The sequence below is a fragment of the Rhea pennata genome, chromosome 6 (genome assembly GCF_028389875.1).
Source record: "Rhea pennata isolate bPtePen1 chromosome 6, bPtePen1.pri, whole genome shotgun sequence".
Taxonomy (NCBI): Eukaryota; Metazoa; Chordata; class Aves; order Rheiformes; family Rheidae; genus Rhea; species Rhea pennata.
The window spans coordinates 12290091-12302518 of NC_084668.1; the positions used below are offsets into that span (position 1 = coordinate 12290091).

The window sequence follows — 12428 nt, forward strand, 5'->3', positions numbered from 1 at the left end:
CAACCACTCAAAAAGATGCTTTGAGGGCTTGGGTTAGCGGAGAGAAATACCTCTCAAAACTCAGAATAACAACTTTCAAAAAGAGTAAGGGTTGTAATAGTCTTCCAGTTGCCTGTGCTTCCAGCCTATCACCCCAAAGCAAATCCCACCCCACAATCCACATTTCAGGTTGTTTAAAGAGCATTATATAAAATACTGCTAGCAGCTTACAGATCAGGCTTTGACTTACGGCAGGATTCATACAGGGATTTTATTGTTGTGATACTTGTGTGGCGTGGCCTAAGGCTTAAGCCTCGGGAGCAGGATCCAGTATTTTATGAATACACACAAGGAAGGCATTTTTACAGATCCTTTAGATGGAATTTTAAGACATAGGGATATCAGAGACTGCATTATTTATTTATTTCACAGTCAGATGTGGGATAGGAAGGCATGTGTTTTACATACTAATAGTTCCATACAAGGTTGGAAGGCAGGTGTTCAACCCAGGAACATCAGAGGCATAACTTTTGTCCATTTTCTGTGCTGTTACGTGATAAGTGGCCCTTTTTGCTTCCTCTTTCCAGCTTTCATGTGAGATTTTCCTTCCTTGTTTTGGCCTCTTCATCTCTGTCTTTGACTGTTGCCAGCAGGCTCTTTCTGGACAGCTTGATTGCATTTTATTTTCTTTTGCTGTCATTATTATCTTCTTCTATAAAATTCTCCATGTACTAGAAGTTGATCCTGGAATTACCAACCCAGCCAGCTTGGCTTTCCAAGTTTCTTCAGCTGTAATAAACAAGAGTGTCCCAGTTCTGTGCTTTGATGCTCAATGAAGACTTGGCCACTGAGGGATGGTGTTTCTTCCCCCCAAAAATCTAAGGTCATGGGAACCAGGGTCCCTTCTCAAATACTCCACTGACAGACATCTGTTTTGCTACCAACTTACCAAGTTTGTATTTCTTCTTGAAATCCATAACTTTTGGTATATACATTGCTCTGTGGAATTCTACTTTTTGCATGTTCCTGGGAACAAGTATGAGAGAGAATCCAAGTTATCCCTTACAAGATCATAGGATTTTAAGATGGTAGTGCCTTGGATAGGTACAGTTTGCCTATCTGTTTTTCTGTCTTTCGAGGCTAGGGTAGAAGCTCATGAAGATTTTTTTTTCTTTCTTCTTCTACAAATGGGGGGAAAACCCTCTGAAAACTGTGCTTCTTTTTTTATTGACTAATAATACACTATGAAATAAATTATGTAAGTGGACTTGCAGCTTCAGGTTGCCTGGAGAGGTTGTTTATACTTCAGAGGTATCTTAATTTACTTCAAAATGACTCAAAGGCTTGTGTTATAAATTGAAAAATCAAAACTTAAGGACCTCCTACTTTTATTTGTTTCACCACACACCAGTAATTGTATCCAACTGGTTTTCCTTATCCACAATATATATTAAGAAAATTGAAAGGAGAAATACTACTCTCCTGTCTATGATCAGCTGTTACCGCAAAATACTGTTTAGTGTGCTTTTTGTCATGCAAATGAATGGAGGTTGTGGATTAACTTCAGTGTAACACTTCTACTTGTTACAATGCTTTTTAAGTTTGGACTTTCACCTGTACAACAGTGCTCTGCCTTCCTCTTCTGTATCAGCATTACTACAACAGTGTCAGCCTGGTTTGTTGACCAGTCAGGGTGAATCTCCAAATATGAAAGCACTTAGTTCTTCTGCCCCATCTTCCCCTGTATAAAAATACCTATCTCTACATCAGATGTAATAAAGATAGAATTGGCTAATTGCACACTTTCAGGGACTCTCCCCTTGAACTTATGTCTTCTAGCAGCATTTATACATGTGAATTGGAGTCAATTGGACAATCTAGTTTACTTTCTCCCACTGAGGTTACTTTTCTTGATGCAGAGGTTTTGAGAGCGCTGACAGGTGGCCTCAAGCTTGTGTAGCAATCCAAACGTGAATTTGGCTAGCCAAACAGATCACTGCCTTTCTTTTAACCTCTTTTCCGCATAGGTGTAGACATAGGTTTAGAGATGCCATTTCGTTAGACCTTGCCTTGTTGTTCTGTTTTTCACTGAGGCAAGATTTTACTCCTATTAAGTCTTTTACTAGGACAGAAGGGATTTTATTGGACAGGAAGGGAATTTTCCTTTTTTTTTTGGGGGGGGGGGGCTGTTTTTTTTGCTGTACCCATAGCCTGCAGATGCATCTTTGGAGGGAACATTACTAGATTGAAGCAGACCTGTTAGCACTGCAACTATCATGGAAGTCCTCCAAGTGGCAACCATTCCTGGTCTCTATATTTGCCTCTGTAAAATGATGCGTGGTGTGGCTGTACCGCTGTGCTCTCTGTTGCCATCCTAATCAATCACAGTTTCTGGCATTAGTTTCATCTTCAAGACTTTTTTTCTGGCTGCACTTGTTAATTAATTTAACCTTTTCGGTACTTCACAAAGTGATGAAAACCAAGATTAATACAAAGAAAACACGTTTTCATTAGAATTGAAGTGCCTTCTCTTGGTAGCTTTGCTTGATATCTCAGGCTTGGTTCAAAATCTGGCTTTTGGAGGATTGTTGGCAACAAGGGCTTGAGCTAAGATCCCCAACAAAGCACTCCGAAGTTTTATTTAGGTGCCTGATTTCCCAAAGATTGCAGAGAGAGGTTAGACCCATACGTACCTTTGTGGAGTTTGGCCACCAGGAGCAAACATGAGCCTTGCAGGGCAGCAAGACCTGTCACGTTCTCGTCCAGGTCCAGCCTCAATCTCCTGAGTCAGTTTAAATGATACCTTGGGATAAATGCTGCCTTATCTCAGTTTCTCCATTTGTCCAATGAGAACAGTCTTTCGAAGAAGTGTTATGATATTAATTTAGTGTTTAGGTGGTGTTTGGAAGAGCGAAATACTAAGTGCTAGTTATTACTGTCCTACAACACTAGTACATAACAGCTCCGCCAGTAAGGATAAAAATCCACTGCTAATTCTCTTTTTCCTCCTTTGTGATTTCTTCTCTTTTCACAGAAATATTTTTTGCAGATTTGGCTGCTTCTTTCCAATTTAGCCTTTTATAAGCAAATCTGCTGACTGAAGCTGAATATTGAAATCCAATTTAATCAGCCCCCTGCAACCTCCCTTGAATCTTAGCTGATAGATTAGAAACCTTTCTGCCTGATTCCTCTCACATGTGGTGATGTGAGCATCAGTGAGGAGCAGCTCTTAGAAAGGCTGTGGACAGTCATGAAGACACAAGGCAAAGCATATCAGTCTTTTGGTTGTATTCAGCAAACATTTTCTCCAAATTCCTATAGCCACTGGAGATTTAACACTGTATTATACTGTTGGGCAACATATACAGTTCCCATTAATGTCACTCCACAATAAATCAGAGGATAGTATCCTCTAAGGGATGAAGATTATCATTTGCTTGTCAGCATGGACCAGTAGGCACCATGATACTGGATCTTATATTGCAGACTGAGGGTAGCAGTTTAAAAGACCTTATCAGGGGTGACAACTCATGGATACAAAAACCCTATAAAGGTAAGAGAGGAGGAAAGCCTAAGGGTGTTGTCCTACATCCCTGAGATGGTGGGAATCTGTTAGCTGATGTCTGTCTAGGAACAGCTAGGTATGGTAGGGAAAAGAAGTATTTTGATTCTGGATTATCAGCAGAGTCAAGAATTTCTGTATCAGCAAGGTTTATTTCTAAAAAAGAGGGAGATTGTTTTGTTTTAGATCACCTGCATGGGCCTGATGGATTGTATAAGTAATCAGTAAATTTCAGTCGATTCTCACTGAGTGCAAAGAGATCAGAACCCTGATTTCTCCTTTTCTTCCACCACCCTCCCCAAGTAAAGATTGGCCCTTTGGTCTCTGAGAGTTAGCTGAATTTTTATGTGCATGCTGGTAGCAGGTGAAGTCAGCTCTTGAAAAACTTTCGCCATGTCAGCCTCTCTTTCCCTCAGTAAAAGTCCCCAGCTAATCAGCGTTGCAGCCATCCAAACGCTTCATAATTACGTTGTAGGACTGCTGTGTGGGCAGCCAGGCACTGACAAAATGTTGCCTCTCTGAAGATGTAAGAGTGAAGGATAAAAGAGAAAAGCAGGCCTTTTAATAGAAACATTAGTCATAGTTAAATTGCAGCGCCGTGTCGCTGTGCTGCTAGCTTCTTTGTGTCTCTAAAAATACCCTCTAGTGGTTTGCTTATTCATGTAGTGTGTTGATATAGAAAGGAGAGTTGGATTCTGGAAAAACTCGAGCAGTCGGCAGCAGAGCCCCTCTTCCTGTGAGCAGCTGACGCTCCCCGGTCCCCAGGAAAGTGCCCCAGGATTTCCTACGGACCATCTCTCTTTGCTCCAGCTCCGAGTTTGCCCCGGGACAGCGGTGCTGAATGGAGAGATGGAAGTTCTTTCGATGCCTTTAGGACTTTTTAGTAGCTGATGCAGTGGAAGGAGGCGCTGTGCGATCCGTGCTGCGCAGGGCTCCTGGTTTGCCTGCAGTTAATGTGGGAGCGGTTCCCACCTAGAGCACAGGGCAGCACCTGCAAACCAAACAGGCCTGCAGTTCGGTAATGAGAAGACGCTTTCTAACTTCGATAGTGGTGAATCACTGGGGGAGGCTATTTCAGGAAGCTTTGTGCTTGCCCTTACCAAAGGTTATTTTTAGTCCTTTGTGTCTGGTGCTGAGTGTAGACAAGGCAAGGCCAGCTGATTTTTCCAGTGCCTTTCCATGAGGGTATTACAGATCATGAGATTGTCCTGGACCTTTTAACAGTATGTTTCTGAAATGGTATCAGGAAGTGCTGTAATACCCTTTCTTGACAAAAGGCATATAAGATTTGTTTTTCATCTCTGTTTTCTTTTATTTTTTTATCCAATAACTTACAGGTTGCAGTTCCTTGTTATTTCAGTTACGGATAACTCGTAGTTTGCTTCTCCTGACAAGATGAGTGCAGTCCTGCAAGCTGTACTGTCTTGACTCAGGAGCCAGCATTTCCATTAGGAAGGAATAACTAGGTTTGACAAGCCAGCTGGGCTGTGCTGCCACGATGCAGTCACATTCCTGCCTATATCCCACAGCCTCTGTCCCTTGTCACCATCCTCCAACCCTTGTGCAGCAGCCAGACAGACACCGTCCTGAAGGGCATAGGCAGCTCGAATGCAAGTTGTAATCCTTGCAACAACTAGTGATTTTACATGTTTTATTTAATCTTTTTTTTCCTCCATATCCAGCTTTTCCCAGCTCCACTTCAGACTCTTTCTAAGAAGATTGTACAGTCCAGGACCAACAGTACCTTAGTTGGAGTCTTTGCCATTATCCTGGTTTTTCTATCTGCCTTTGTCAACATGGTACGTATGTTATTTCCTTTAGACCTGCTATTTGTATGGCTTTTGTATTGGTGCTCTCTGGTGCCATAACGTTTAAAACCACTGGGCTTAACATAACACTGCCTGGTTAGTAGAGCCTCTGAAGTTAGTTCTCATTTGCTCCTTGGGCACAGAAAGGAAATTGGAGCTAGACAGCTACATCCCTGGGATGTTAAATGCCTACCGCTGATTTTACTTTTGTGACTATGTTCTTTTCTGATTCTTTAAATGTTTCTGCCACAAATACATAAAAAAATCTGAAGCGTATCCCAGCGTGAAGGGCCAGCACAAGGCCCACGCGTCATTTAACTCCCACAGTATTGAGTAGGACTTAACTATGGCGTAGGTTTTGTGCTGGCCTTCTGCAGGTGCTGAATTTGCTCTGAGTGTAGCAGTCACTTAACAGAGACTGTAAAGGCTGTGCTTTAAATCACACTTTCAGGACCTGGATGATTTTGTTTCATGTCCAAACACTGCTGCTAATTTCAAATTCAGAGAGAGATGCGCTGTTCTTTTGGACCTTGTGGCTACTGGTTTTCTCACCTGTATAAATGACTTGAAGGATAAAAAGAGGTGGTCCTGGGGTTAAAGCCCTGGTCTTAGAGATAGCTCCAAAGACTCTACATAGCTCACTTCCCATCAGTTACGGCCTTGGTTGAGGAAGTATGGACCTGGCACCGACTTGCACTGACACAGAGCAGTTTAAACACCTAAACAGCAAGGCCACTTCCTGCTCTTGTCCCAGCTTCCCTGTGTAGATAGTAGAGATTTAGGAATAATTTTATTCTGCATGGTGATACTTCAGTGGGAGGCACTGGAGAAGCGTGATGTGTTCACGTTAGACTGGTAGAGCCCTATTTTGTGTGAGGGGGAGACCCTGAGCTTCAGGGCTTCGAGACTCCCACAGTCTTCCCCCATAACACACCAGCAAAGAGCCAGTGTGGGCTGCGGAGCACCAAGCAGGAATTATTCTTATTTTTCTGCATGATATGTGGTTCTTTGCAATTGTGAATTGCTTAATGTAAAAATTAGTAAAACGGACAAGCAGAGCTGTGCACAGAGGAGATCAGGACGGGCATCTACCTCTGCCTCAGAGTAATGTAACAAATTACTCTTTAAATTTTGATGCAAAATTCTTTCCTACAGAAGAATCCACAGCAGTAGCTTTAGGAACTTCTAGATGGCAGAGGAAAGTTATCAATTCAGAAAGTCCTGTCAGTAGAAATACAACACCACCAAGATCTTCTCACAGAAAATGGGATGTATTTGTAGTGTAATATCTACAGGCCCTCGGCCTTGCCTGTAAACCTTCAAACATTGAATTATACATGTTGAGCAGTGAACTTGTTTTCTAGAGTGCATGGCCTGGATTTTATTAATTAATAGTTATAAGAGAAAAAACATAGTCATTACACATGCAGTAAAACTAGTGATTCCATTCTGCACATCACTTGGTTTCCTTGGATAGCCATTTCCAAGGGACTTTTAAAATGATATAAATTATTTGGTTCTCTTCTCCTTGTCTATGCCTTTGAGTTTAATGCTACCTTTTTCTTCAGTTCATGTGCAGCACTGTGGATCTTGCCAGCTGCATGGCTGCAGAATACAACATCACTCGTGACCGGGTGGACATATGCCTTATCAGCAACCTGACTTCCAACTACAGCCTGGGCACCTTGCAGGGATTCTGTGACAGTCCTTTGCCCAACTGCAACTTTCCAGAGGTATTGCTTGAAAAGAATGTGTTGCAGAGCTTGATCTGAGAAAGGGCTATAAAACTTGGTGATTGCAGAGGAAAGTAGATGGCTGCTGACTGATGTTATGGGACTGATACAGGCTACCACACGCAAACTTGGATATCTGAAGTTATCATATGAGCCTGCGTTCATGCGTTTGAATGAGCGGTCTGATTTTCAAGAGTGCTTAAGCTCAGAGCTCTGTGCAAAGTCACCAGGGTGCCTGGATGATTTGTACACTAAATCTGCTACCCATAGACTCTAGTTAGGATGAACTGGAGATCTGCTTAAGTTCTTTCAGGGCTGACTAAGCAGTAGGCTTTTATAATTGTTGGGTCCTGCCTGTAGCAGGAGAAATGGCCTTTCTCTAAGAAATCCTTAATAGCATGCAGAACTTCAAGCCATTGAAGTTGTCTGATGGAAACCGAAAAAGGGAGGGAAAAAAATCTGTCTTGGATGAGGGCAGAATAGATGTCTAGGTTTTTGGGTTTGTGGCAATGTTATAGATTTATAGCTGATCTGTTACCATTGAGGTGTTGTCCCACTGGAGCCCTGGAGCTGTTTCCATATAAGCTAATGGGAATATTGTCAGCATCTAATTCAGTAAGGATTCTGAGACCACCCTTACTGTGACTTTCAACCCTACTAAGCTTCTTAGTATTTCTACAGAAAGACTTATGAGCAAAATCTGGCACAATGGAGAACTGAAGACATTCTGCACCCATCACAGGGCTGCCCAGCTGCTGGGCAGAAAGGAATTGTAACCAATGAGGAACAGCCATTTTACATGCTGAGGACACTATCGCAGCCCTGAACTGTGTCCTGCTGGTAAATGGACTAAGGGGGGAGACTGAGTCCCAGGGGGACTCAGTTACTCACCAGGGCAGATGTTGGATCTGGTACAGGAGCTCCTATTGCTAAATCAAGGTCATGGAGGCTGCCCAGCCATGAAGATGTGGCAAAGGACTCCACTGCCATACATATACACTCTTCCTCTCAGACTGCTGGCAGAAAAAACACATGATCATGCTGTCAAGTGATGGCAGAACTGTGCCCAGCCTGTATTTTGCCAGTGTGTTTAATGTGTTGCATCAGCAGGAGCAATACTTTCAAAGTGGCGTCAACTGGCTAGCAGTAAGTCCTAGCGGTGTCAGTTGCCAAAAGCCTGGTGATCCTGTGTATTTTGCGGGTACGTGAATTTGAGACCAAATTTGACCTTAAAGCACCAAGTATTCCAACATAACTGGATGATGCTTTCTGCTAGTTTGGTTCACCTCTAGGGTGAACATGTGTCACTGCCTCGGGTCTACAGCTGTGAGCCCCTGCCTCTTGAACACCCGGGCAGCTGTGTGAAGCAAATAATGCCTGATAAAAAAATGTCAGATTTGTTCTCTCCATCAATTTGATTTTAACACTTAAATTCTCTGTAATGTTAGAGGATCGCACAAGTAGCCACGGGTTTAAATGTTCATTCAACCACATGACTCCCAGTCTGTTTTTAATCCCTCTGTTTAGTTTCTTTTGTTTTCAGTTTTGATTTATCCAGCTGACATGCATCTCTCTCCTGTTCTACCCCCTCCCTTTTTGTCTTTATACAGTACTTTACCTACAGTGTCTTATTGAGTCTCCTGGCCTGCTCTGTGTTTCTTCAGATCAGCTGTATTGGAAAACTGATCCTTATGTTAATCATTGAGTTTATATATGTTCTCATTGTGGAAGTGCCAGGGGTCAACCTTTTTGACAATGCAGATCTCCTGGTTACAGCTAACACCTAGTAAGTACCTTTCATTTCTGAAATCTTCACATATCTTCTTTCACTTAGTAATTTCAGAGTGGCATTAGGTGGATGGGGACCCCAAAGCCAAGGTGTAAGCAATGGAAGTGCATGGTACCATATTAGGCATGGCTGTAAATTAAAGGCCGCTATCCACCTCTGAAGTGTAGAAGATCACAGTTCCCTATAAGATCTTTTTGAATTGGAACTTGACTAATGAACTATCTATTAATAACAAAATATAACTCGAATCAGAGTGATCTGTGGTTTTGTTTCCAGAAATGGGGAGCTGCTATTAGTCATTCTGACTGCTTCTGGTAGTACACTCTCAATATAGCAATGTCGTGTCTCAAAAAAGAAAACAAAAAACCTCAGTTCCAGGTGGCTCACAGATGGAATAATGAATCACTGAAATTTTCTGACATCTAGTGTACCAAATGCAGGTTAGGGTGACAGAGCTGGTAGAGCTTGGCATTTGGCTAGTGATCTACTTACAGTTTCTGCTGGATGAATGTCTACATTTGAAAATTTGGCAGTATAGCCCATCTCAGCACAATTCCCAGCAGAGGGGCCTGAGTTAAGTGGCAGTAGGCAGTTGCTTTTTTACTTACACAGTATATTTGCCAGGTCACATAGTAATCACGGTGGCAACCTCCTCCTCCTACTGACATGGTTACCCCTCTCCTGAAGGTCATGTCAGGGAGGTAAATTCAGCATATCCACAAGCGCGCTCTCCTCTACAGGTTTCACATCTCACCAGCAGTTTTGCCAACTGCTTGTTTTGATGATTTCCCCTTGTAGGCAACAATGTACTTGAGTGTGAGTCAACAAAATCATAGTGTTGTGAAAAGGTGAACATGATGCTAGGGTGTATAACAAGGAGATTTGCCTGTAAGATGTGTGAAGTAGACCATTCGCCCTACTGAGCAATGGAAAGGCCTATCCTGAAGCATGTTCTCCAGTTTTGGGCAAGGTGCTTCAAGATAATGAAGAATCCAGAGCAGCAAAGAATAATCAGAGATCTAGAAAGCATACAATACTAGAGAAGATGAAAAGAACTGATAGTGTTTATTCTAGAAAAGAGACTAGTGAGAAGAAACTTGGCATGTGTATGTTGGAGGGAACACAAAGTCGTAACTTTAATTGCACCAAGGAATATTTACACAGACACTAGGAAACTCTTTGCTGGTAAGCACTGGGATAACCCAGTAGGGCAAGGGTCCAACCCTGATGGTTTAAAGACATGAGGATGGTTGAGAAGAAACCTATGGTCCTTCCCAGTGCTATTTTGTATGTTATAAAATAGCTTATGTAGTTGCTCAACTTTGTTGATAGCCATTAACTTGTACAAGCTGGATGCACTCAGTTACTTCCGTCCTTCACATTAATATTCCATGATTTGTAGGATTTCTGTGTGCCCAGTAATAATTTATAGAGGAATGGCTTTCACATCCATTGACAGTAAAATCGCTTAAATAATATTTTTAACTCAAGTAAATGAAAGCATGTAGCATGTAGCATGTAGCTCCCCCCGTGGAGCTTTCTGTGGGGGTATAGGGAGAACGAGGTTTCCTTTCCTTTTTGCAGAAGGTATGCATTCCAACAGCAGAAGCTATTTAGCATTTTCTAACACAATTAGAGAAATAAAAGCGTTTTTTATCCTGAATATCACTTCATTCCTTTAAGTCAAGCACTAAGCAAAATTGCAGCACTTAGAAGTATAATTTATGTCACTCCACAATCAAAATGTCAGTAATAAAGTGGAGAAGGTTAGCAGGTTTTCCCAGAAATAAGTTTCTGTGGATGTTATATTACCTTTTACTAAATGATACTTGTTTTGTTCTGAGATCTCCATGGGCAACTATTTAATGCCCCAAAGTCAGGCAGACCATTTGGGTCATTGGGAAATGGAAGTTCAGCACACAACACACAGTTTAGAGATGTACCTTGTTGTCCACTTGATTAAAAAAAAAAAGAAAAAAAAAGAAAAAAAAAGAAGAAGAAAAGCCACGTATTGCTTTAATTGGATGCCCATTGTAGCTACATAATTACTGTCTACTCTGGAGCCATTACAATACTCTGACTAATTAGGAGTGATGCAGATGTCACTTTACACTTCTGTGTACAAAATAACCCAGCATGGAAGCAACTGAAAGGCTGATTAAGCACGTTGAGCATTGCTAGACTTGATTGCAGTGCCACACCAGCATTGTGACATGTGAACCTTAAGCTAGAAGCACACAGCTAGTATTATGTTACTTTTTTCCTATGCAGAAGATAAACACACACATTGATTTTAAAGATGTGATGGACCCATGTGATCTTCTAAGTGGAGTGCAAAGATTTCGCCCATTGATTTCTTCATGAGCCCATCATTTGTGTTTGAGCTATCGCATGTGATCTGGAAGGCTGTCCAGCCTTGACTTCAAGGCTGCAATAAGGGAGACCTTCCTGTCCTTCTGGGAGCTGTGCCCCAAATCATCCACCCATCCTGCTGAAGATGGGCACTTAACTTTGAACCTGAATATATTTAGCAGACTTCTCACTGTGTTACCTTCTAGCTGGTTAAAGAGCTATCTGCTACTGGAAATGTCAGTCCCAGGAGGAGCAACCTACCAATGCAACTCCATTTTTACTTGCAGTGGGCATTTTTAATAATCCAGAGCTTTATTGTGACTACTAGGTTGGCTACATTTTGTAATCTTTGCATAGTGGCTGAGGATTTTAGAGTAGGCATGATAACCACAGCAAGATGCAGCCCCAGGACAGAAGTTTGCATCTGCTACTCTCCCATCCTAAGACTGAGTGACAGTGAGGGGCTGGCACTCATGTTTATCAAGGCAGTGATTTAGGGGAAGAAGAGTATCATGCTGCATGAAAAAGGTCATCTCCAACTCCTACTAGGTCCTTTTATTTTATGCTCAGTTAGGCCCTCAGCCAGTTCAGTTTGGGTAGTTTCTAGCTCTGATTTTCCAGCAAGAGGGTTGCTGCCAGCCTCAAAAAACTGTGACCTGAAGTACTCAGGACTACAGTAAGACTCTCAGTGTAAAGATGTGTCACATTATCAGCCTGCAAAGCTCTAAGTGCATCAAAAGCACTACAATAATGTTACCACTGGTTTCTTTCTTTTCATTTAAGTAGCATTTTAAGACATATATATGGTTCTCAGCCACCTAATACGCCACCCACACTTGAGAAGAAACCCTGTAGTGTCAAGCAATCAATCAGTCAGGAACTGAGCCAGCTCCTACCTAGCAGAAGACTCCTTTCCACCCTTTCGCTGTGTGAAAAGCATACCTTCCATCTCCTCCAGCAGCTCTGCTCCCTACGAGCACTTTGCAGTGCCATATGTTACGGCAAATGGGGAAAAGGGGAGTTAGGCCTTGCAACAAGTTATCCCAAAGCTGCCTTTCTAAAACAAAATTTTCCACCTGACCTAATTAAGTAGTGATGGGTGCACAAGCATTTGCTAAGCAGCCCACACTAGCATTATCAGCCTTGAATTATTCTCTGATTCTTAGTGCTGCTTGGCTTTTTACACACAAGCCACATGAACCGTG

General features: G+C 42.2%; 1 protein-coding gene across 1 annotated transcript in view; it reads left to right on the forward strand.

The window, feature by feature from the left end:
- ADCY5 (adenylate cyclase 5) overlaps nucleotides 1-12428 on the forward strand; it is a 222248-nt gene that overhangs the window by 199811 nt on the left and 10009 nt on the right. The window contains exons 13-15 of the mRNA XM_062578953.1: nucleotides 5224-5340; nucleotides 6918-7082; nucleotides 8693-8868. Of these exons, the coding sequence (XP_062434937.1) occupies nucleotides 5224-5340; nucleotides 6918-7082; nucleotides 8693-8868 (458 nt within the window). The remainder of the gene's footprint in view (nucleotides 1-5223; nucleotides 5341-6917; nucleotides 7083-8692; nucleotides 8869-12428) is intronic.